The sequence below is a fragment of the Artemia franciscana genome, chromosome 18 (genome assembly GCF_032884065.1).
Source record: "Artemia franciscana chromosome 18, ASM3288406v1, whole genome shotgun sequence".
Lineage (NCBI taxonomy): Eukaryota > Metazoa > Arthropoda > Branchiopoda > Anostraca > Artemiidae > Artemia > Artemia franciscana.
In genome coordinates this window covers 15,960,671-15,985,386 of record NC_088880.1, presented here as the reverse complement: position 1 = coordinate 15,985,386, position 24,716 = coordinate 15,960,671, and the positions used below count along the sequence as shown (strand labels likewise).

General features: G+C 33.7%; 1 protein-coding gene across 6 annotated transcripts in view; it reads right to left on the bottom strand.

Annotated features, from left to right (window-relative positions):
* LOC136038677 (copper-transporting ATPase 1-like) overlaps window positions 1–24,716 on the bottom strand; it is a 268,609-nt gene that overhangs the window by 192,799 nt on the left and 51,094 nt on the right. For all 6 annotated transcript variants that reach the window (XM_065721953.1, XM_065721956.1, XM_065721954.1 and 3 more), the window contains exons 5-6: window positions 14,900–15,061; window positions 10,226–10,480 (exon numbers count right to left, since the gene is read on the bottom strand). In XM_065721953.1, the coding sequence (XP_065578025.1) occupies window positions 10,226–10,480; window positions 14,900–15,061 (417 nt within the window). The remainder of the gene's footprint in view (window positions 1–10,225; window positions 10,481–14,899; window positions 15,062–24,716) is intronic.

Sequence of the window (24,716 nt, the reverse complement as noted above, 5' to 3'; positions counted from 1 at the left end):
TTGAAATTTTGGTGAGTCAATACAGAAAAAGTTTGAACTTACTTAATAAAGGCAAACATGATAAATAAACTTTAGGGATATTAATGCTAATCTGATAAGTCAACATAGAAAATGAAGAAATAGAATCAATTTAATTAATTCCTAATTAATCAGTTTAATTCATTTGAATTTATTTAATGCAAATCATTTGCGCAAAAATTTTAAAATTTGTAAAAAAAAATTAAATTTTTTAGGCATTTCTAATTGTCACCGATGGGAAACAGAGGCACATCTCCAAGGCATACGGCTTGATTGCCTTCATTTTAACCTTAATGTTACAAGGACACAAATTCATTATGTTTAGAGTCTGTATGAGAATATAATGTTCAATCTTGTCGATCTACGTGATAATATACCACAGTTCATCTTGATTTGTATAGAATTGTCCTTAATATACTGAGCTTCGTTAAGAACTTGTGCTTGACATCAACTAAAGTTTATCAAATTTGAATTTCCTTCGGTCTTTCCTTGGTTGCATAGTGTCTTTCATATCTTTATGGATTTTTTTTGTATGTGATAACTGTTTATTTTAGTTCTTTTTTTTTCTTTGGTAAGGCTTCCGGAAATGAAGTCGAAATATTACAAACCAGCTCGAAACTACCTAATCAGCTACATAACGTATTCTTTGTGCATATTTCTCGAAAAAAAAATTTTGTTTTTTTGTTGAAAAAAATATATTTTTTTTCGAAAAAAAGTTTTGTTGCTTGATTTAAGGACCCTTTTTTCTGATTTAAGTCCTCTGACAAAACGAAATTCTGCCAAAAAGCTTAAAAGCCTTCTTTTTGCTCTACCGTTAAATTAGGAACACGAGAGATGCACCTTTTGGTTTTGGACCCAAAATTATCTTCTAATTTAAAAGACCCGATTTAAAAGGACTGAAAAGCGCAACTAATATTTTGTTCAGCTTTGCTAAAGCTTTTTTTCCAAGTTTCAGCGTGAAAATAAACCAAACAGTTCATATCTTCACTTTATGGGTATTTTTGAAGGATCATTGTATACATCACAAACAGACATGAAGCGTTATAGCAGACGAAAGATTTGAAAAAGAACCAAATTTCTCCTCTCGCTTAGAAGTTTACCCTATACTTACAGATGATAAATGACAAAGAAGACAATGGTTTAGACATTGGGAATTGAATTCAAGCTGACGCCTTTCTCATATTAAATAAAAGAAGACAAGTTTTATTTACTGAAAGTAAGGAGCGACATTAAAACTTAAAACGAACAGAAATTATTCTGTATATGAAGGGGCTGTTCCCTCCTCAACGCCTCGCTCTTTACGCTAAAGGTTGACTCTTTCTAAAAATAGTTCTTTTGAAAATAAGAAACTTTAGCGTTAAGAGCGGGGCGTTGAGGAGGGGACAGCCCCTTTCATATACGGAATAATTTCTGTTCTTTTTAAGTTTTTATGTCGCTCCTTACTTTCAGTTAAAAGAAAACTTGTTTTTTATTTAATTTCTGAATGTTTTTTTAATTAATACAGATTTTGGCTCACCGTACATGAATAATTAAAACGATATTTATTATCAATTTTACTTTTTTTTTACTTAATACCTTTCTCAAAATTTTGATTGGACATTTTTGAGAAAAAAGGGCAAAGAGGGGGCCTAGTTGCCCTCCAATTTTTTGCTTACTTAAAAAGGTCACTAGAACTTTTAATTATGAACATTTTTATTAGTAATAAATATATGTAACTTACGAATTAACTTCCGTAACGAACTTCTATATTCGTACAATTTTGTTATGTATATGAGGGGGTCACCCCTCGTCAATACCTCGCTCTTTACGCAAAAGTTCGAATTTTGTTCCAATTCTTTAAGAATCGCAAAGGCCATTTAATTAGAATGAATAGCTCTTTTGAAATTACTAAAAATATTTCAGCGTAAAGAGCGAGGTATTAAGGAGGATACGAACTCGCTCACATAGCAATAATCCTGTTCGTTTTAAGTTTAAATATTCCTTTTTCTTTCAATTGAATTTTTTTTTTTTTTATTTAATTTCTGATCGTTTTTTAAATAATGCTGGGAAATCAAGCGCCCCCTTCACAGAAACTCTCTTCCTCCAAGAAAACTTCCTCCACGGGAAGATTTTCCCACGTAATCCCCTCTTCCTGACCCCCCCCCCCCCCCCCGCAAGAAAAATTCCCCGACGACACTACGTTTACGACATAGGCAATAATGCTCCTAATCCAATGAATCCCCTGAAAACGTCAGCACATTTCCCAATAACCAAAACCATATGAAAACAATGGGCGAAATTCATAGCCTGAAGCCCTTCCCCCGGGGACTGTGAGGGATTAAGTCGTCCTCAAATACAAGATTATTAGATATTTCGAATATGCTCAACAAAATGGTTATCTCAAAATTTTAATCTGGTGACTTTGGGAACAAATGAGCGTGGGAGGAAGCCTAGTTGAACTCCAATTTTTTGGTCACTTAAAAAGGGCATTAGAGCTTTTAATTTTCGTTTGAATGAGGCCTCTCGCGACATTCTAGGACCACTGGGTCAACACGATCACCACTGGCAAAAAGAAAAAGAAACAAATAAACACTCATAATTGATCTTTCTTCTAGCAAAAAAAAAGATTCCACATTTTTACAGATAGGATCTTGAAACCACTACAGTATGATTCTCTGATATGCTGAATCAGATGGTGTGATTTTTATTAAGATTCTATGACAAGGGGGAAACAACTTTTGTTTCCCCCTTTTTAGCAAATAAGCAAATTTTCTCAAGCTTATAACTTTTGATGGGTAAGACTAAACTTGATTAAGCTTATATATTTAAAAGCAAAATAAAAATCCGATTCTTTTGATGTATATATTGATATCAAAATTCAGGTTTTTAGAGTTTCGGTTACTGTTGAGCCGGTTGCTCCTTACTTACAGTTTGCTAAACTAGGATTACTAAATTAAGCTGACGCCTTTCTCATAAAACCACTAGGGCTACTAATTAAGCTGACGCCTTTTCCATAAGACCTCTAGGGCTACTATATTAAGCTGACACCTTTCCCACAAAACCACTAGGGCTACTAAATGTTGCGCATGCAACTCAAAATATAAAAAATTTGCGCAAAAAGTCTGGATTTTGAACAGCAAGAGATAGCAAAAGCTTTGTTAATAAGAGCAGTCATAATATATAAGATAGATTTCCAAAATAGAATTTTAACTTATTCCTAACTTCAGCGACTGATAAGTCACTTAAATTGTCTTATGTGAAAAAATATCCATCTTCAAAGTTGTTTTTCAAACAAGCAATATATAACAAACAACCATTTTTTAAAAACAAGATATAGGTAATTTTACTTGAAATGAAAGACCTGCTGCTATTTTTTTTATTATTATTATTATTATTCATGCACCAAAAGAAGTGAGTTATACTTTAAACAGGTTCTAAAACCCTCATATTTGAAGCTCTATTCCAAAATCTTTTTCATATTGTGCATTCAAAGCATGCAATGTCAGGATACCATTCAAGTGACTTTAATTAGCAAAAATGACAATAAGAGCCATCTATTTGATAAACAACTTTCCTTTAATTATCTCCTAATCAAAAAGAAACCCATTGCTTATAATACCATCGAAAAAGTTAATCCTCATTTATGAAAGATATTAAAACTAATAAGAACTTGGCCATTTATTCCAATTCAGCAAAACCTGACCGAATTAGAAAACTTCAGTCCAAAGCTCCAAGAGATTATAAAAACTCTAAAGCTTAAATGACTTTTATCACGAGTCTTTTCTAGCTCCGACTATTTTCATTGTTTATTTTTTTTTTTACGAAATCGAGATCAATAACAGAAAAGAAAGAGATCTGGAACAATTGAAGTGACATTTAACACAAGCTGACGGAATCTTAGCACCGCGGCAATTGGTGTAATGCAACAACGCGGTTGCAGTAATTCGAATGACATTTTATACGACACTATTCGTTAAACTAAAATCTACAGAGCGGCGCTTCAATGAAAGAAAATTTATTTCCATTCGTCATAATCATATTTCAGTCATAAAAATAGTTCATAATTAAATTTCTCATACAATTTTTTTTTTACTGTTTCTTAGATACAAGTCCTTCTTTACACAAATATATTGGTCATAATAGCTGTAAAAAAAGAAAAAAAAACTAACCACATTTTTTGGTTTAGCCCCTCTCCAGTAAATTTATGTTGCATAACATAACGCCTTTTGGGTTACGGAGGCTCAAAAAGGAGGCCAGAGCTACAAAACAGCAATAACTGGGTATTTTATAGCCATATTATCTTAGAAATGTTTTTCCCTTTGAGAACTAAAACCAATAGACCTGCTTCACAATGTTTTCTTTTCTTTTCTTTCTCTTTTTTCACACGTACCTAAGTTTTGTTTCTACGAGTAAGAAACTGACATTGGTTTCAACAACGAAAATCATTATCGTATCAACTTGAGCCGAGTAAGGCTTCCAACAGTTTCGTCTCTTTAAATAAGTTGATGATCATTAAAAAAAAAAAGAATGGTTTACATTCGTGCCTTTGTAGCAGTAAAAACTTATATTTTTACGGCTAAAATGAGAAATTACTTCCAAAAATAAATTCAAACCAAAGTTAGAGCAATATTACAACTAGCAGAAATAAAGTTATGAAACAAGTCAACCTTGAAACAAAAAAGAGTTTCGATGAATGAATAAATAAAACCTGCGAATAATGTAACCTTGCCATCTTAACCTTTATTACATTATAGCCCTAGAAAATGGGATCAGACCACAATATTCAAAGAGCTTATTATCGAGTACCTAAAACAGTCTTTAGACAATTTATCAGTAAAAATGTCATAAGACAGAACATCTAGTATATCTTTGTAGCCTTTCCAAGCGTCCATGTTTCAGAGCCATACTTGACCACAGTCAATACCAGAGCCCTCAGTATTCTAATCTTGGTGTCTAAGACTAATCTTTCTAATCTTCCAAACTTTTTGAACTGCTAAAAAGACAAACATCCTGTGACATGGCTATTCTTTTTTTCCGTTTATTTCTTTCTTTGTCTTGCTTGCTTCCTAACAATACAACCTAGATACTTCGGCAACGAACTCGGTCAATTTTCTCGTTACCAAACAATACCATTTTATCCTCTTTTGTTTTGAATTTTAGTAAATTATTATTGGTAGCCCCCCCCCCCACCCCCTAAAATTGTAGAAGTTTAAACTTCAAGGACAGACCTTCAAAGGTCAATGAAAAGTTTTTGACTTTTTCCCACTAACAATTGCGCTTTCTAAAAACCACAGGGTGTTTAAGTAAATCTAAAAATTTTCTATAAAATCTCAGCAACGTCAGCCGGTACCAAGGAAAATTAGGCAAGGATAACAAAATGTAGCAATGAGCTAAATAATTTTGAGACATAAACAAACAACAGCAATACTGAAGACCTTATCAAATATTAACAGAAAAGAAATGAGAACCACCAAGCATCATAGTACTATTTCAGGACTCTTCTTCGAGTTTTTAATAGTTGTGCAAACAAATCAAAAATCGCTGTACATAACACCCAAATGCACCCACATACCAGGGAAACATCCAAACCAACAGGACTACTATGACATTTAAGAAACACGACATCTGAGCAACAAACAAGACCCAGAATTTCACAGATAAACTGATCACTAAAACTGTCTAACATTATAATTGTAAAGCAATTTCGGAAAGTCTATTCTCTAGTTGTGATACACCAGATCCTTAGACAAATTATCTCTCGTTTTGTTGCAAGGCAAGACGTCACAAACCGTAGACAATACATGTATAGAGTAAACAGGCACATGATTTTTTAAAGGGGGAGAGGAGGTTCACCTTAGACTTTTGTTCCTGTGCTGCCAGGAGCACCCAGGAGATTGAGGAAGAGCCTCCAATCATCCCGTTGGTTTGTTGCAGCTACCACATCCTCAAATCCAGGATTGGACAAAAGTATTGCTTAAATTAGTCTAGTGGTTGTGTCGCAGTGTCTAGTGGTTGTATTCCTGTACCTTCCCCTACGACAGGTATCAGTTGATTGCCAGTGAATGACAGCGTTTGGAAGTTGCAGGTCACCCCGTCGCAGTGCATGTTCTAAGTATCTCCATCCGCACACTCTTATGACCTCGATTAAAAGTGGCTGTCTCGTGGGATCTTGTATTGACGGGTTTCTGACTCTTTGTGTCCAACAGCTGTTCTTCGGAGGCACGTATTTTTGAACACTCGGATTCGTCTTTCTTTCTGTTGGTGTAGGGGTCATGTTTCCGAAGCATAAAGGAGTACGGGCAACATATTACTGTTAAAAAGCCGAAGTTTCAAGTAGAGAGACAGTTTTGTGATCGCCACATTTTTCAAAATCTGTTTAAGGCATCATTTGCCTGTCCAATTCTAATCGAAACTTACGTCAGTTAAGTCCGTTAAGTCAATATCATACTCCCGAAGTTATTTAAACTGGAGTATTTGTTCAGCAATAATAAACAAAGGCATTCTATTTGATAACTCAAAAAGAAACTCTCAGAAACTAGGAAAATTTAGAATTTTAGAGGGAAGTCAATACCCCAAGCCCCCCCCCCCTGTCTAAAGCAGGTATGCGCAGGAATCATTTCTCGGGAGAGGGGGGGGGGGTAACAAAACCAATGCGATAATTTGAATACAAAGAGCCCAGAAAATCCGTCATTTTCTTTTAAAGGGACCGGGCCCCAAGACCCTCCTCCTGCTTATGTCCCTGGTCTTAAGTTCCGTACACTTGAGCATGTAAGAATCAAAAAGGAATTGGGCTCAATCCAACAAAAAGTAACAAAAGCAAATGAAGATAAATCCCAAGCCTTCTTTGTCTTTTTAATCTTCCTATCTGAACATGACAGCCCTAAAAGGAAATCTAGGAGTGGTTGGACGCCATTCCAATTAATAAGAGACTCAGAATGAGTTAAAGATCCTTCAATTCCCAGGGGGTTTTCTAACAGAAATTAATAAATTTGGTAAGGGTTGAAAAGAAGTCACAAATTTCTCAAAGCAGTTCGAAATTTCACATCACAGAATTTAGACAAAGTATTTTCTATGCTTGGTGTAGAGAAAGTTTTTTCGAAAAGATATTCATAGGTCTTCCCTTTGTGAACTTCTCCTATAACATTACCTTTAAATTACGAATAATTTAATAGTATTCCCCCTCATTCTCTCTTTATTTCCCTAACATTATAAATCCTTTAACATCTCATTCTATCTCTCTGGGTTCATAAATGCTACTAGCTATAACACCTTGTGTGTCGGGTATTCAAAAGTATTGCTAATACTAACCACTAATTGTGCCACCAAGACAACCAAGGCACCTGAGGCCAACACAGCTGCGCACGCTTGTTCATCACCCCAATCTCTTCAAAAGCTTCACACTTTTCTCTCTCCCGTAAAGTTTGAACTTTTTAAGAATCCTTTGTTATGACCTCTCCCCCCTCCTATTCGAAGATGACCGGCTATCCACGCAACCTTAGATGGATCGCAAAAGCAACTATCATTGGCAATCCATTAACCTTATCAACAAAGCATGTCCCAGTCATCATGACCTTTCTGTCCTTTCCTATAACAAACGAATCGAATCAGATTTTCCATAAGCTTATTGTTCGATATACGGTCAGTCTAGAAAGAACCAAAGATTACCTTTAAGCAAACCTTACTCAAATTTTCGATATGTCCCCGCCTCAGAACCACAATTCTTGACCTTTGTCATTAACACACCCTATCTATTTTAAATTTAATATCTTCATTGCGTCCACCATCTTAACTAATATCCAGCTAAGTAAAACTGTCCACTAGACCGATTGACTTGTTACCTGACATCATCTCTCATCCTCATTTTTTCCTAATGCAAGCAACTTAGCATTCTTTACATTAATTTTCAAACCCATTCCCCCCCCAAGCTATCAAAAGAGTGGTGTCAATCGGGAGGGCGGAGCGTATTTATGGACGGATACCCCAAATCTTTACCTCCCCCCATACTTTGAGAATTTCTCTTTTAGAAGTATTTTCAGTGAAAGAATGCCTATCTTTAGCAATTTACAGTAAAATAATTGAAAAAAAAACTGAATTTGCCCCCCTCCCCTGGATTATGAACGAATGAATGTATTTTATAACCCATCAATAACACAAAGGCATGGCGATGGAGTATCAAAAAGAAGAAAAAACAAAAAAGAAAAAGAAAGACATTCAAAAATAGGATCAAATATATACAAAATTAAAACACGAATAAACTAGAAAATGAGTTTGGTCCTCCCCCTAAATTTCCATGAATTGCCTCAACTAGCAACTAATCTCAAAATACTCATCCATAGCAACCCCCCACCCTTCCTCCAGACCAGACTTTAATTTTTTTATCTTCATTTAACAAAAAAAATTGAAATAAAAAAAAAACAGAAAGGAAAATGAAAAAGCCCCCTACTAGATATTTAAAATTAAATTTTTGCATTCATTAAAAAATCTTGGTTCTGTAGATTTTCGTGAATTTGCCCGACTGATCTCTTAGTCTCATAGATACCGTTGTGCGAAGTAAGTTGCTTCCTACAAAAATCGAGCTAATGCCTCTATAATTACTAAAGGAAAGTCAACCTTAAGGAAAGGAGAGCACAAATTTTCTTGCGTTTTATTCACAATTCCCTGCACAACCCTTGTACTACATCTTTTTTCCCTAGTGAACATTTACCCCCCCCCCCGAACTCCCCTCCCCCCGTTCTGTTTCAAGAAAAATCCCTCTTCTTGCCCCAATAAGAGTTTCTACTGAAACAAATAGTAGAACATTTATCCCTCACATAGTTGAAATTTTAAATTAATATCCCCCCCCCTTCTCACTCCACTTTTATCTTATAGTATTAGTGTTTATTTTGCAATTGCGAACTTAGTAATTATAGCTTGTTAGACTTTTGTTTAAATTTGTTTTCCCTGTTTTAACCTTGCGAGTTTTTATCGTTTGACTTTTTATTGATTGCAATTTTGTGATTTTGCACAGACACTAAAGTGCAAATTCAGCCCTTTTGCGCTCGTGAAATAAATTGTTGAAATAAATATTATCTTAAACTTATTCTTATCCTCTTTCTTATAAAGGCGTTAAACTGAGGATTTTCTACAGTTGCTAGGTACTCCCCCTTTATCAGACATGATATTCATCCTCTCCAGTATCTTATCCCTAACCCCTTAACCAACATATTCAAAAAAATGTGGTACACTACCACTAAGTGAGGTCTTGCTAATTCATTGAGAGCTGTCCCTAAAATATCCTTGCTAAGTAAATGGCTCTTTGCTACATAACTGTGGGCAAATATTTTCATTCTTTTTGTATCATTTGCAACAGCTTTATCATAGTTTAACGCACTCTCAAAACGTTATACCCATCTATGCCTAGCCCTTTCCCAAACATTAATTGATATCTTTAACTATTTTTAACTAGGACAAGTCTTGAAAAATTACTTCCTCTCAATTTCTCAACATATCAATAATATTCCTTCTCTATTTCCTTTACTTTCCTCTTCTTGTCATAAGATCTATCGCTTACAAACTGCTAATACTAAACCCGTCTCTCTTCTACCAAACTTAAAGTTGATTTTCTAACTTTCTCCCTAAGACATCTTCTGTGACTTCACAAACTATTTTCCTTAGGTTATTTCATCCATCTCTAGCATTATCAAATTCATAACCCAGATTTCATACACAATTTTTCTTGGAAATGTTTCTTCAAATTCTCATCAATCCTATTGAATCCTTTCAAAGTCTATCAACGTCATAACTACCAGAAATGTAGTTATTCTTCCTAAATCTCAGCCAAAGTTAACTCAAGATACAACTAGATGAGATGATGATCTTCACTTTTAACATCAATAACGGTAGTCCTATAGACACAAGTGCCCCATGTGATCCTGCCAGCCTTCCATTTAAAATAAAATAATAAATAAAGTTAACCGTCTTAAAATCCTGATGCGAAATGATACATTGACTTAGAAGCCATTTTTGTACAAAATACTGTATCGGTGATAACTAGATTATTTAACCTACAAAACTGCAGCATTATGTTATTGTTATTAATTTCATTCCGTACACCAAATTTGCCGAAGTTCGGATACTATCTATCCCAATTATCCCAATCCCAGGGTGGGCATTAATAAGTCTTCACGTATTGACCCACTATATTTGAAAACTCTTCGCTTCAAGTCTTAAAAGTACCACAATTTCTTACCTGAACAGGAGTAGCTAAACAAAAAAGAGCCAGATTTTCAAAACTAAGCCCCGGAAGAATACAACAATAATCCTCATGGTGAAATCCCGGAGAGCCCATGATAAACATAAAGTACATCATGATGATCATCGCTGGAACACCAAAAGCCGTGGATATGAAAAAAGCTGTCCGCCATTTCTTTATTTCTTCTTTGTGATCCAAGTAGTTGATCGATCTATCTGAGGCAGTGAGAAGACTAGCATCAAAACCAAGATTCTGAAATAATAATCACAATATAAGAAACAAAACTGTATTTTAATAGCAATAACTATCTTTTATATGAACAAAACGAGGTTAAAAAGGCTCAAAGGTTGCAATTGAAACCCGAAGTTCCAATTTGTATGAGAAAAATATATCTTATTCATGGAAACAGAAAGTTCGACGTCTAGCCTTCCTCCGCTCGCTTTGATCTCCAAAATCACTGATATTGAAAATTAAAAATGACATTTTTAGACAATACTGACAAACAATTCTTGACTTATATTTAATATCTTATTTTCTGTAAAAGATTTCACAATGTCATATTCTTAAAAATTCCACCTTCTTGACGCAATTTAATCCAAAACGGTTTTATTTCTTTGTGAAGAAGATTGTAAAACCATTTTATTACAATAAAATTTAAAGGAAACCAAAAGCAATTTTAGTCAGACGACCTTCAATAAATACAAATCAATTTTAGCTACTCTTTTTTATGTTTTAAAATCAGCGTAGACGGAATTTCTGCATGGTAGGAACACATTCTTCCAAACACTGAAGAAATATAGCCAGGCAGCAAAGCAAAATATTGAAAGCGAGTTAGAAAGCATGTTGGTCATTAAAATTGGATTTCAAAATGTATTAATATAACTATATTTTTCAAGCTAAACGGTTCTTATGGGATTTTTTTTTATAATTTATATGATTATAAATGATTTTTGTATGCAGGAGGATTTCTGCATGGTAGGAACACATTCTTCCAAACACAGATGAAATATAGCCAGGCAGCAAAGCAAAATATTGAATGCGAGTTAGAAAGCATGTTGGTCATTAAAATTGGATTTCAAAATGTATTAATATAACTATATTTTTCAAGCTAAACGGTTCTTATGGGATTTTTTTTATAATTTATATGTTTATAAATGATTTTTGTATGCAGGAGGATTTCTGCATGGTAGGAACGTACTCATCCAAACACTGAAGAAATATAGCCAAGCAGCAAAGCAAAATATTGAAAGCGAGTTAGAAAGCATGTGGGTCATTAAAACTGGATTTCAAAACGTATTAATATAACTATATTTTTCAAGCTAAACGATTCTTATGGGATTTTTTTTTTTTATAATTTATATGATTATAAATGATTTTTGTATGCAGGAGGATTTCTGCATGGTAGGAACACATTCTTCCAAACACTGAAGAAATATAGCCAAGCAGCAAAGCAAAATACTAAAAGCGAGTTAGAAAGCAAGTTGGTCATTAAAATTGGATTTCAAAATCATCTAATATACCTATATTTTTCAAATTAAACGGTTCTTATGGGATTTTTTTTTAATCAACCCTGTAAGCATGGTAGGAACAAATTTTTCCAAACACTGAAGAAATACAGCCAGGCAGCAGAACAAAATACTGAAAGCGAGTTAGAAAGCTGGTCATTAAGACTGGATTTCAAAATGTTTTAATATAGCTATATTTTAAAGCTAAACGGTTCTTATGGGATTTCTTTTGTGAATCAACCGTGTGTACAGGGAGGTTTCTGAATGCACATTTTTCCGGACAAGAAAGAAATATAGCCTAAGCGTAGCCTATATGAAAATAGTAAAGAATCATCGAAAAGGGGCGTGAAACTGGGTCATCCATCCGCAGAAACAAGGCCGTATATACTGGCCGTATATTCGACTCATTAACACCAAGATAGAATAATGAGCCGAATCATATGACATGCATAAGAAAAGTAAATCATGGCGTCTAAGGACCGTACATCCAAGAAAGTTAATCATAATAGATTATAATCCATTACAATTACATGCAAAAATAATAATTTTTGCAAAATAATTACAAGCAAAAAATAACACATGTCAAAATGAACAGGAGTAAAATTTACTAAATAACAATACAAATAAGAATTCAGAGATAATCACATTAATAAGAAAAAATATTGCAGAAAACTGTAGATTAAAGCGCAAAAATTAACTCAATGGTCTCAAATTAAGGATGGTGTCAGTGACTTTCATAATAAGTTACACCAAAGACTATAAAACAAACTTTTTTATAAAATTTACTTCATTAACACATTGCAAATTAGTGATATATACGGCTTTCACGTACATAATTGCTTCAAAATAAAATTAAGAATTACTGAATTTTCTCTTATAAACAAGATCTTAGTGATTTTTATTGGATAGTGTTTAGAATCTTAACAATGGACATTTAAGTATACAATTACTGTACTATGAAATTAAAAAAAAATGTATCTTAACCAAAAAATAAGATCTTAGTCTTTTTTTATTGGAATCTAATAAGAAAGAATAAGTCTTTAGTTTTTCATTAGAAACTCAATAATAGACCGTCAAAATAATAATAATAGACCGTCAATAAAAATAAAATAGACCGTTAATATAAGACCGTCAAAAAAATAGAAAACAGTCGAAGCTCTTTTATGACGTTAGTAGTTCCTTTTTGGAGGATTAGTGTCATTTTTCATTTTAATATTGTGATTTTCATAAATTGTGATGATGAGAAAAGAAAAGTTCAAATCTAAGAGCATTTCAGACAAATAAATTTGGAACATTAGAACAAACTTTGTAACATTAAAACCCTCAATTGGACATGATTTTAGTCTTTTATTCTCACGATGCCAACAAAAATGTTTGACACCTCAACCCTTTATTGGGGTAACTAAATTTGCTATCATTGGCGAATATCGTGCATATATTTTCATCCACAAACTGAGTAGATGCCGCGATTGTAATCATCATAATAGATTCAATTATCTGCTATTTTATTATCTTTTAAGACATGCGATTTTATTTATCATCATAGATGGCGTTGTTCGGTTTAAAATTAGGCCTGTTTGAGTTTCATTATGTTTTCAATTATCCTACTATCATATCTTCAATTATCCTACGCCTCAAAGAGAAAAAAGTTGTCTCTAAATCACGGCCTCGGTCATCAATTACTAAGGCCTTATATATCTGGCGAAAACAAATGCATCTAAATCCCATCTAAAACTTTAGTTTTAGTTCTCATCGAACTTGCTTCTCTTCAGGTCTTAGGGATAAAAAATTCAATAAGGATGACATCAGATCCTTAATGAATTTGGGTGGGTTGAACCAGCTTCCGTGGGTGGAATGAACATTTTTATTTTAGTTTATTTTTTTTATTTATTTTTTTTTAATTGATAACCTAACAAAATTAAAGGTGATGTTTGACGTTTTTCGCTTTTAGGTGGAGAAGTAATGTCTGAATGCAAAAAAAAAATTAAAAACCACACTCCCGCTCCCTCATGAACAACAAGCAGAGCAATAGGGAATTTTCTTTATAAGACAGTGGAATGCAACTTTTCAAAATCTGTTCAGAACAGTCATAGCATCGTTGCTTCAGGGATGTTCCACTTCTTCTTGAGTCCTGGTTGAACTCCCTTGAATTAATGATGCTAGGACTACTTTGAAAAGATTTTGGTTTTAAATATTGAATTTTAAAGTGAATTCTTTCATAGTTTTTTTTTTTCATTTGTTTTGCTGAAGACGAACCTTGGTTATAGGGCCGAAATATTCATTTAAGGCAGCAATCCACTGTCTTATAAAAGAAAATTCCTATTGTTCTACTTGCTGTTTATAAAAAAATGAAACAAAAAAGTAAAGCTTTAGACCAAAAAATTGCAAGGGTTGGTAGCGTAAATAGCTAAAAGTTTGGATGATAAGAGAAAGGCTTCGTATACGAGGTTTCTGAGTGGCAGATCATATGAGAATTGATTTTTGGTTACTAATTGATTACGGGCCGTGGATTGTTTTTTAATAGGTTGCAGCTGCCGCTACAACTACGATAAAGAAAAAGTAAGTCTCAATGGCGTCTCGTCATTGAGACCGTGCCACCAGTGCTCGCGAGCTACAAGCCACAAGACGCGCATGCAGAACTAAATTTAAGGGTGTGTCTGAAGAGAAAAGGCCTAAATAAAACAAAGCCAAAAATATAAAAAGCCAAAAATAAAACCAGGCAATTGCAGTTTTATTAATTCTTAATCAGTTGAAAGACGTCCCTGATATTCCTTAGATCATTTTGGCAGTTTTACACCAGTGCCAGTCTCACTGTTATAGAAGCTCTAGGTTGACCGCTAGAAATACACACATTTTGATGCACGGTAAAATAGTCAGGGGAATAACTTCTGTACTCTGTAGGGTATTATACAAGACAATATTAAAAAAAGACGAGGAATTTAAAAGCGTTCTTTTTTCCTCAGCATCAATGAAATTTCGGCATATTTTCGGAGAATATCTCCAGTAAAACGATATGGAAACCAAAATTATCATCCGAAACTCCAAAAGATGTTTTGCGCTTTAGGAACCATATTTTACAGCGTAAATGAAAATAATGACGTAATCTCGATTAAATACTTGTTTTTCATTCAAATCTCTCTGAGTAAACTATTGACCTGAAACTTACTTGTATATGCTCAATTATATCTCTAGGTCCTGTAACACTCGGCTTAAATGTGAATTTGCCCTTTTGCGTACCAAGGGACACACTAGCTGATAGAACTCCCTTTACTTTCATTACATTTGATTCAATTGAATGAACGCATGATGCACAAGTCATGCCACAAATCTGAAAGATATAAAATTTAAATGAATAATTAGGAAATGGCCAGAAAAAACTAACACACAGAAAGAGGTTTATATTTTATTGGAAAGACATTTAGCGAAAATTTGGTAACCAGTAAAAAATACTAACATAGATCATGTCATATCATAAGTTCGCAGAGTCTAGAGTTTTAAAGGGAGGTCAAAGCTTTTTTTTACTACGCTTATAGGCAAGAACATCCACATTTACTGGTATTCTCAAAAAGTTCTTAAAGATATTTTTCACAATCTTCATTCAGATGGGGGGGAACAGGCCCTAGAGGCCAAAAATATGCAAAAGCAAAATGTAACACTTAGGAAAAACGATGATTTTCTAGCAGAAGCAAACTTTTTCAAACCTAGCCCCATCTTTTTATAACTGGTTTACGCACTCTTCCTCCTGGGAGGAAATTTCTGTAGGTACTTTCACTGTATTTCAGTTTGCATCAATTACATAACTTTCTTCCTGTCGCTGCAATTTCTCGTGTATAAAATAATTTTATTTTATTCAGACTTTAAAGGTTAGAGTGAACGTGAAGCCAAGCTCTGCAGAAGAGAATACCCCTCACCCCTCAGAAGACCTCTTTAGCAACGCCCCTGCTTTTCCAACTAGGCTTCAAGCCTTCTCCCTTAAAATAATGAATGGTTCTAAGAATCCAAAATTATTTATTTCTAGCATATCTGGATGTGATTAATTTAAAACAGTGAACCCAAATCTCCTTTAAGGACATTGAAATATTGCCCCCGTGATAATAATAAAACAAACAAAGACCAAAGAGACATCAAACGACAAAAGTTAACCAAGCGGAAAATACTATAAACAACAAAAATAAATAAAAGAGTCTAGTGTGTTAAATGAGTAACCATTATTACAGAACATTGCCTAATAACAATGGCAGAGGAAGGAATCGAGTGAGCGATCCACGAAAGAGGCAGGCAAACAATTGAAGAGCGAATAAATATCAAAGCATAAAATTTCCATTAAAAGAAAACCCTGTGAAGGTAAGGCGTGGATGATAGAGTAAAATCCAGAAGATTGCTAAATCCTAGGTCTTTTGGGTTGAACCCATGATCGATCAAAGTAAAATGGTATAAAAGTCCAAATATATCACAAAGTGATCGGAATCATATGGCTGTATTTCAATAAATGCTGACACAATACTCTTTCAAAAAGAACCGAACCATTCTTATTCTCAGGCAGGGCATCTAAATATGCTGCTTTCGCATTACAGAACCTTGACATCTATGGCAACCTCATAGCAACCATTTATATGCTTACCAAATAATTCAGCCACAAGTTCCTCTGAATTAACAAATTATTAATAGATATGCTAACCCAGCAAACCTTTTTAAACTCTGTATTTGAGCACTTTTCAGCTTGACAGCATCTTCATGTCTCCAAATTTCCCGCGCATACTGCATAGTCTGAACTATTTTAGTAAAAAACATTTGTTTATGCATCTCTACTTTATTAATCTTGGATAACTGGTTTGTAGTGAAGGCGTAAGAGACTAGTTTCTCTTTTGCCGAACTTGTCTGTATTTGATTACTAAACGAACTCTTTACTATTAATTTGAAACCCAAATCAGATACTATAGTTTATCCTGGAATCTGCCATTAACACTATATCATCTGCAAAAATTAAATACACGTGATTTATATATGTGTATAGCTAACAAAGGTGCTCTATTCGTCTTTAGATATTCTGGCGAATCATTCACAAAAATTGAAATAATCATGAAGATAGAGCACATCCCTGTTTCATCTTCAGATAAAATCATACCAGAGAACATTCCTGCTACTTCCACCACAAACTTTGTCACATCATACGCTAGAATCAATAGCCACACAAACGAGTAATGTAAGCCAAATTTTAAACATTCCTTCATCAATAGATTCCTCCTTACATAGTCAGATACTCACTTTAAATATACAAATGCCACATATAGCCCATCTCCCTTCTAACTTAACCCAATGACTCCCATGGCATACCCCACCGGTGGGGCAGAGAAATATTTTGGTGGGTCATGGGCAGGACGTACACCCTTCAAATGACAATACTACACACAAAATTGCAAAGAAGAGAGAAACGAGGACACTTGCCTTTTCATCGTTACTTCGCATGGGTCTTTATTTTACTTTCAATGCATAAATTGATGTTTTATCTGGATTTTTTTATTGTCATTATTATTTTGCAATGAGGACAGTACAGCAGAGGTCTCAGTCGAAATATTTGCATAACTTTTTCTTTGTCATTTTTTGTTCTTGTCATGATTGGCCAGTGTGCTCTCAGAAATTATTTACTGACAATACTCTAGAGCTATAATTAAAAAACAAACCTTTTTCATGTAAATGAGGTCATATACACCTTTATTTAAAGAGCAAAACAGATACATGGTAGTATAGCAACGACGCCATGCGTTATATGAAAGGTGTTTCACACAAAAACAAATTTTCAATTCGTATAAAATACACCCAGAAGACAACTCGAAAAAAGATACAAAGTTAATGGTCTTTTAAACTTCCTTCGGGTGAATACATGTAGATATTGGGTAACAAAATTTAAGCAACAATTTTGGACTCTAGGAATGCCTAGGTGGAGCTTGGCCCTAAATCGGTTGGGAACCCCTGATATGCAATGTATCAGATTGACGACACTTCTTGACTACTAAGGTCCCTGCGTCGGCCCTGCAGTGCATTGCTGCAACATGATTCGATCTCTGGGTCCCGAATTACCAAGCTTAGGTCAAACCCACTGCGCCACCACCGGACTGGAACCCCTGATATTGTGAATATTCAACAATAAGCACGAAAATACGTCAATTCGTGGAATGAAAAAAGTATTACACGACAGCAGTAAATAGGACGTGACATTAAAGAGCAGTTGCACCTTAGAAACGTTCATTAGAAATCCTAATTTTTGGATATTTGGAAACAAAAAAAAATTATATTTTTGTGATCACGGTTGCAGCAGTAGCGGAACGAGTCATAGAGAGAGAGCCGGGAGGGAGGGCGAAAGAAATAGTAAATTTAGGTGTTTCAAGAAGTTACTAAATTAATTAAGTAACATTGATATTTGTACTGGTATTAAAACTTCATAACCGCTAAGAAAAGCATTTTTGCGTTTTCCAGAAAAAAATTATCTTATTATTAAAAAGAAAGCGCATGATATACTAAAAAATTGGAACATCTCGATTTGCCAGGTTAATATACTTAGTTTAAAAACAATACAAAGCAACAAGAGTCTAAAGTAAGCTAATTCAAATATCAGTGTTGGCTAATCATTTATCAGGCAAATTTGGTGATTTATTATCTGCCACCAGCAGGACGTGTATATAATTTAAGAGATTCGCTAATACACGAAGGGGAATCAAAAGCTTCGTTTCAGTATTCTGCGGTGCATAAACTAGAGATTGTTCTGGCGGCAAATTCAATCATATTTGAGCGTGACGGACATATTTTCCAGGGATCTTTCCAGGATACCAATTTCCGGCAATGAGGTTGATAAATCAAAAGACGTTCTGAAGTCAGGTCCAAGACACAAATTATAGGAAAGAAAATTACTTATAAGTTTGGCAATTTTGGAGGTCAGAAAAGTGTAGTAAATCGAACGGAGTTTTAAAAGATTTCATAAGAAGTTAACAGAGGTGATAGAGCAAAGTCATATATATCGTGGAATTTCCAAAGTGCTAAAAAATTTTGGGTTATTTTACACAAATTTACAGGATTTACTTTATGCTAATCTTAATATTATTTTTGGCAGTCCTTTTCAAATCAAGAAATTAACTAAATATCTGCAAGGAAAGATTTTTCCAGCCCTTGGGAGACAATCACCCCTAAGCCCTTTCCCTTTAGACAGCAGTTCCGAAATAGCATTCATTCCATGAACACTTACCTGTATACTGAAAGTTATCAGTGAGAAAAACCGGTTTCTTTTTATATTTTTTATCTAACTTGCATAATCGGATTAGTATATCTGGACTGGAAATAGTTCATTATAAATTTGGTCATCAATTCAGAGTATTTACAAGGCATTCTCTGTAAAAAAAAAAAAAAAAAAAAAAAAACGAGTTAAACCGCCCCCTTCTAAACATCATTTAGTGCAGAGGATAATAACTTATTGGATATTTCACTTTGAATTGAACTAGTTTGGCTGGTAATACTCCATGAAATTGACTATGCACGAGTAACAGCTTAATCCGGGTGCCTACGTAAAAAGTGTGATGAAATGAGTTCAAGATTAGTAACTTCCCTGTTTCACGATTTGCAAGGAAAGGTGAAGTAGGGAACACAGCTTAGATGCCAATATATTGGTATAAAAGCTTTGGTAGGGAAAAAGAACTGAATGAAGAAGGGAAAACAAAAAAGGATCAACATTCAATTTATGTCCCTGAATTAAAAGTAATGATTATGAATGTGTTTTTGATGTGATCAAACTTGGTGTTTTGGCCTATAGTTTCTGATGCGATTATACTTGGTTTTCTTGGCCTATAGTTTCTGAGTTCCTGGGTTTAGCTAAATAGCGGTGTTAGCCGTGCCCTTGATTGGGGACTAATGCATTGAACGTAGGCACTGGCCTGGGTAATAAACTTATACTATTTTCCGGTAACATCGTTTAGTATATTCTTATATAAATATGGGGAAAAGAAAGAAGCAGAAAAGAAACGAAAATGCATCAAGTGATGATGAACCATCAAACCGCTTCATGTTCGATATTTTGGATGCATCAAGTGGTTTAAATTCAGTTTTTTTGAAAGCTAATGATGGGTTATCTTTAAAATCTTTGGCTGATAATTTCACTCGGATGTTAGGAATTGTAAAAGATAACAAGGTTTTGGAGTCAATTGATAGTAGATTAAAAACTTTGGACTGTCGTATTTCAAAAGTGGAATCTGGACATACAAATTTAAACACAAAAGTTAATCGTGTTGATGCTGAAGTTAATAGCGTGAAAAGCGAAGTTGATGAACTCAAGAAACATCTCTGTGTTGTCTCGGAAGAGGCTCGCTTCTTCAGAGATTCTACCTCTAATTTATCAAACCACCTAATGTCCCTTGAATATAGATCTAATGAAAACAACCTTATTGTGTGGAAATTTCCGCGGGAAAGCCAAAATGAAGCTAAAGTCATTTTTGAACAAATTTATGTGGACTGTCGGCAGATGTCTGAAATGCCGGAATAACCGGTAGTGTGACATATTTAAATGAACTATGTATGTTTTCTGGAATTCAAATATTAGCTCTACCTGAAACTTGGTCACAGAATCATAATTCTAGTATATTAGAAATAGATAATTATCGATTGTGTCTTAAGAATAGGTCTTAAGAACTTAAGGTCTTAAGGCCCTAAGAATAGGTCTTAAGAACTCGTCAGCATGGTGGACTGGGTGTTTACATTAGAAAGGACTTGCTTGTTATAGAAAGAGACGATTCAAGGGTTAATAGAGAAATAGTATTTGAAAGTTTTGCATTAGAGGTTAGCAAGGAAACTAAGGTGTTTTATTTGGTTGTTGTTTATAGGCCTCCGTCAAGTAATAATAATGAACTCTTCATGTTACTAGAAGAGCAGTTGGACATTATTAGGAGTAGAAACTTACTATATTTGTTTGCGGTGATTTCAATCTTGAACTAATGAATTTGTTTATTAACCCAGAGGTTAGCCGGTGTTTAAATATTATGTTGAGTAATGGGTTGAAGTCTACGACTACAGTCCCAAGAAGGGTCACTATGAATTCAGCATCGTTGATTGATAGTATTTTGGCTAATGTCAGTTTCCATAATGTAAGTGTGATATTAAATGAAGTATCTGACCATTTTGGGATATTAAGAAGTGGTCAAAAAATTTTTTAACAGCGGTACTAGGCATAACACAAATTCATATAATAGATATAAAAAAGTGATCATTGATAATAACATGCTAATTCTTTATAAAAGAATGTTAGAGAAATATAATTTTGAATTTCTAAATAGTAACGAACTAGATATCAATGCTAAGTTTCAAAATTGGTAATCAATTATAAATAGTTTATTGGTTGATTGTGGTACTCGTAAAAGGGTAACTCGTCGTAGAGAAAATTCAAAGAAAAGGATTACTCAAAGGATTACTCAAGGATTACACGAGCTCTTTTAAAGGCTATTATAAGAAGAAGGTACTTGTTGAAAATGTGTGCGGCTAGTAATAGTGAAAGTGATAAGACAGAAATATAAGATTTATAGTAACAGTAAAATACACTACTTCGTAAAGCCAAAGCTGATTACTATCATAGTTAATTTAAATCTTGTGAAGGTAACCCTAGAAAAACATGGCAAATTATAAAATCCGTCGTAAGTCCTAATTAGATGGTATATACATTATGATAATACAATTACTGATAGAATGTACTGTCATTTTGCTAATGTGGGGAAGTATTTGGTTCAAAGTATAGTTATTTCTGAGCATGAAGGTAGTTTAAAAAAATATTTATTGAATGCAAGTGATGTTTCAGCATATTTGAAGCCAATCAATGCTGCTGAACTTCTGAGACATTGAAAAATATAAAAATTGGAGCTTCAGGCTCTGATTTTGTAACAGTTAAAACTTTAAAGTATATTTACCCTGTTATTTCCGGTCATTTAGTGTATTTATTCAATGAATGTTTTAGGACTGGAGTGTTTCCAAGTTGTTTTAAAATTACAAAAGCTATTCTTCTATATTAAGGCGGGGATAATAATGCACTAGGAAATCATAGGCCTATTTCTTTATTACCAGTAGTATCGAGATTGTTTGAGAAATTAATAGTTAAAAGAATGGTTGAATTTTTGGAGAGTAAGTCATTTTTTAATCGAAATCAATTTGGTTTTCTGAGGGTTTTATCTACTGACCATGCTGTTTTAATTTGACAACTTTTGTGAGTGATGCGTTGGATAATGGTATGAAAGTCGCTTCTGTTTTCTTGATATTGTAAAAGCTTTTGACTGCGTTGAACATTTTATAAGCAATGTCAAATTAGAAAATTGTGGTTTTAGAGGGCCATTTCTTGAAGTACTGTCCTCGTTTTTAAAAGAAAGAATTCATTATGTGCAACTAGGGGATAATATTTTTTCAGTCAGTAATGTTTAATTTGGAGTACCTCAAGGATCTGTTCTTAATCCCCAGTTATTTCTAGTTTTTATAAATGATTTATACCGAGCTTTTAGTATGATTTCGTATGATCTTGAATTTGGATGTGACAGGGGAGAAGTAATTGTCCCAACTTTGCGAATGACACTTATTTACCTTTGGCTGCACAAACAGGAATTCAACTGTTAAGTCGTATTAGTTCTTGTCTGGAGATTGTTGAAAAGTGGAAGAAGCTTAATAAGTTAAATATGAAGCATAGTAAATTTTGCTTTTTATTGTATCATAGGAGCTCAAATTATTACGCTTGGATAGATAGACTAAATTTTGGTGATATGAGTATTTTAAGAACAAATTGTAGAAAATATCTAGGAGTTTTAACTGATGAATGTCTTAATTTTAGAGAATATACAGATTATATTAGTCTTATACTCGCTAGGAATGTTGGCATTTTAAGAAAATCGAAGTATATTTTCCCAAGAGATCACTATATTATTCCTTAATTCATCCTTATCTGCTATATTGCTGAACTGTTTGGGGAAATATATTTCCTTCTCATTTCCATTATATTCTAGTTTTGCAGAATAAAACGCTTCTAGTTTTATGCGGTATTGAATTTAAAGACTAGGTGCAAAAGAGGCATATAGATTGTAAAATCTTGCCTTTAGCAAGGCTTATTACTTTTTATCGAAGTATGTTTCTATATGAATATTTTCAAAATTGTTTACCAATATGTTTTAAAAGTATGTTCGAATTAGGAAATGATACTCATACACATCTTACGAGACAGTCCAATATAATTCATCGTCCGCTATCTATTCCCGTAGATCTCAATTATCTATTCGGCATCTAGGACCCTAGGCATGGAATTTTTACTTACGACTTTGAGAAATATGGATAATTTTAGTGAATTCTGGCAGGAATTAATGCTATTTTGCCTTAATATTTACGGTTCAGATAGTTGACTGGACCTCAAGTGGAGCCAAGATGTTGGTTCTGTTTTAGTTTCTTTTTGTTTTTTCTTTTTTGAGTTTTTTAAAATGTAATCCCATATCGATCGAAATGTAGGGTAGCTGAATATATTTTTTTTCGTTTCTTTTCTGTTCCTTTTTTTCTTTTCTTTTTTAATTTTCCTTTTTTTGTATTATATTTATTTGTATGTGTACTGGGGTTGTAAGCCAAAACAAGCTTTGCTTCGGTCTATTTGGTTGTTTTGTCTATTTATATTAATAGAACCATCTTTTACTCTCTCTCATCAATAAAACATAATAATTACAAGGACACGATGGAGAAAGATACCAAGAATCGTCTTGTTTTTAAGTTTCCCGATGGAAAAAGCTTGTGAGACGTAACTTTTGTAACAGCAGATACGTGGTGCAAGAAGCTTATTGGAAGAAAATGAAATTACAATCACTTTAATCGCCCGTTTTTAACGTTTTAATGAAATCCACCTCCTTCATCCCCTAGAGTAAATTCCTGTGCACATAAAACAGATTATTTGATAGACCTACTTAATGAAGCAGTCTCGAAACACATGTTCTTAGGTTATCACCAATGATAAGTTATCAGAAATTGTAGATGTCGCGGGGTTTGCAACCTCTCCTGATAAGGAATGCTAATACTCGATATTATCACTTTCATTAGGCTATAGCCAATTATTTCTGCCTTTGGTTAGTGCCAAAGGGTTTCAATATTCTTAATTTGAGAGATTAATTAATAAACATTACGCAAAATTTAATTATATACATAAATAAAATCACACTGTTTAGCCACGCAGCACAAATCTTAGGAAATCTTAAGCTATTTAATCCTCAATCGAAACTGGTCAATGACAAATTTGGTTAGCCATTTTACCAAGAGGGTGCTTTCTGATATTATGTCTAAAAACTAAAAGTGTGCTCTCAACATAACTCTAATGCCAAAAAGTTTTAATCATATGAAGTAAGAAAAGCGGAAAATTAAATTATAGATGGAAAACATTATCTACCATCTAAGAACACGTTTCAGAACAAAAGAGGTACAATATTAAACTAGGTATAAGAGTAGAGAAAAGTAAAAGAATGAAGTAGGAATAACGGAAAAAAGAAGTATTTTACTATCATCGTCCTTGTAACACTTGTAACTGAATTTTAGTCATAGCAAGCGTTGATACCATTGTTGCCAGAAACCAACTTTAAAATTTGGGCATTGAGCTTGAGGATACACGTAAAAACACTTCAGAAAAACAAATTCAGCTTTTTAGTCCTCCATTTCTTTATAAAAAAAAAAAAATTATCTTTTCAATACCAAAAATTATATTGGTAATTTTCTCAAAAAAAAGTTATTGTGATTAGTAAAATATCTTTGATATCGACACTGGCAAAATAGTACACTAAACCACCACAGGATCGCTTGTGTTTTTTCCCATCTTTTTGTGCGATAAGATACACACTAGCGTGAATTGGATATAAAACATTTGATAAAGAGTTATATAACCCATTTAGAACTGGGTTCAAGTCAAACCAAACGGCTGGAGCTGAGAATATATGAAAATCAATGTCCCTTAT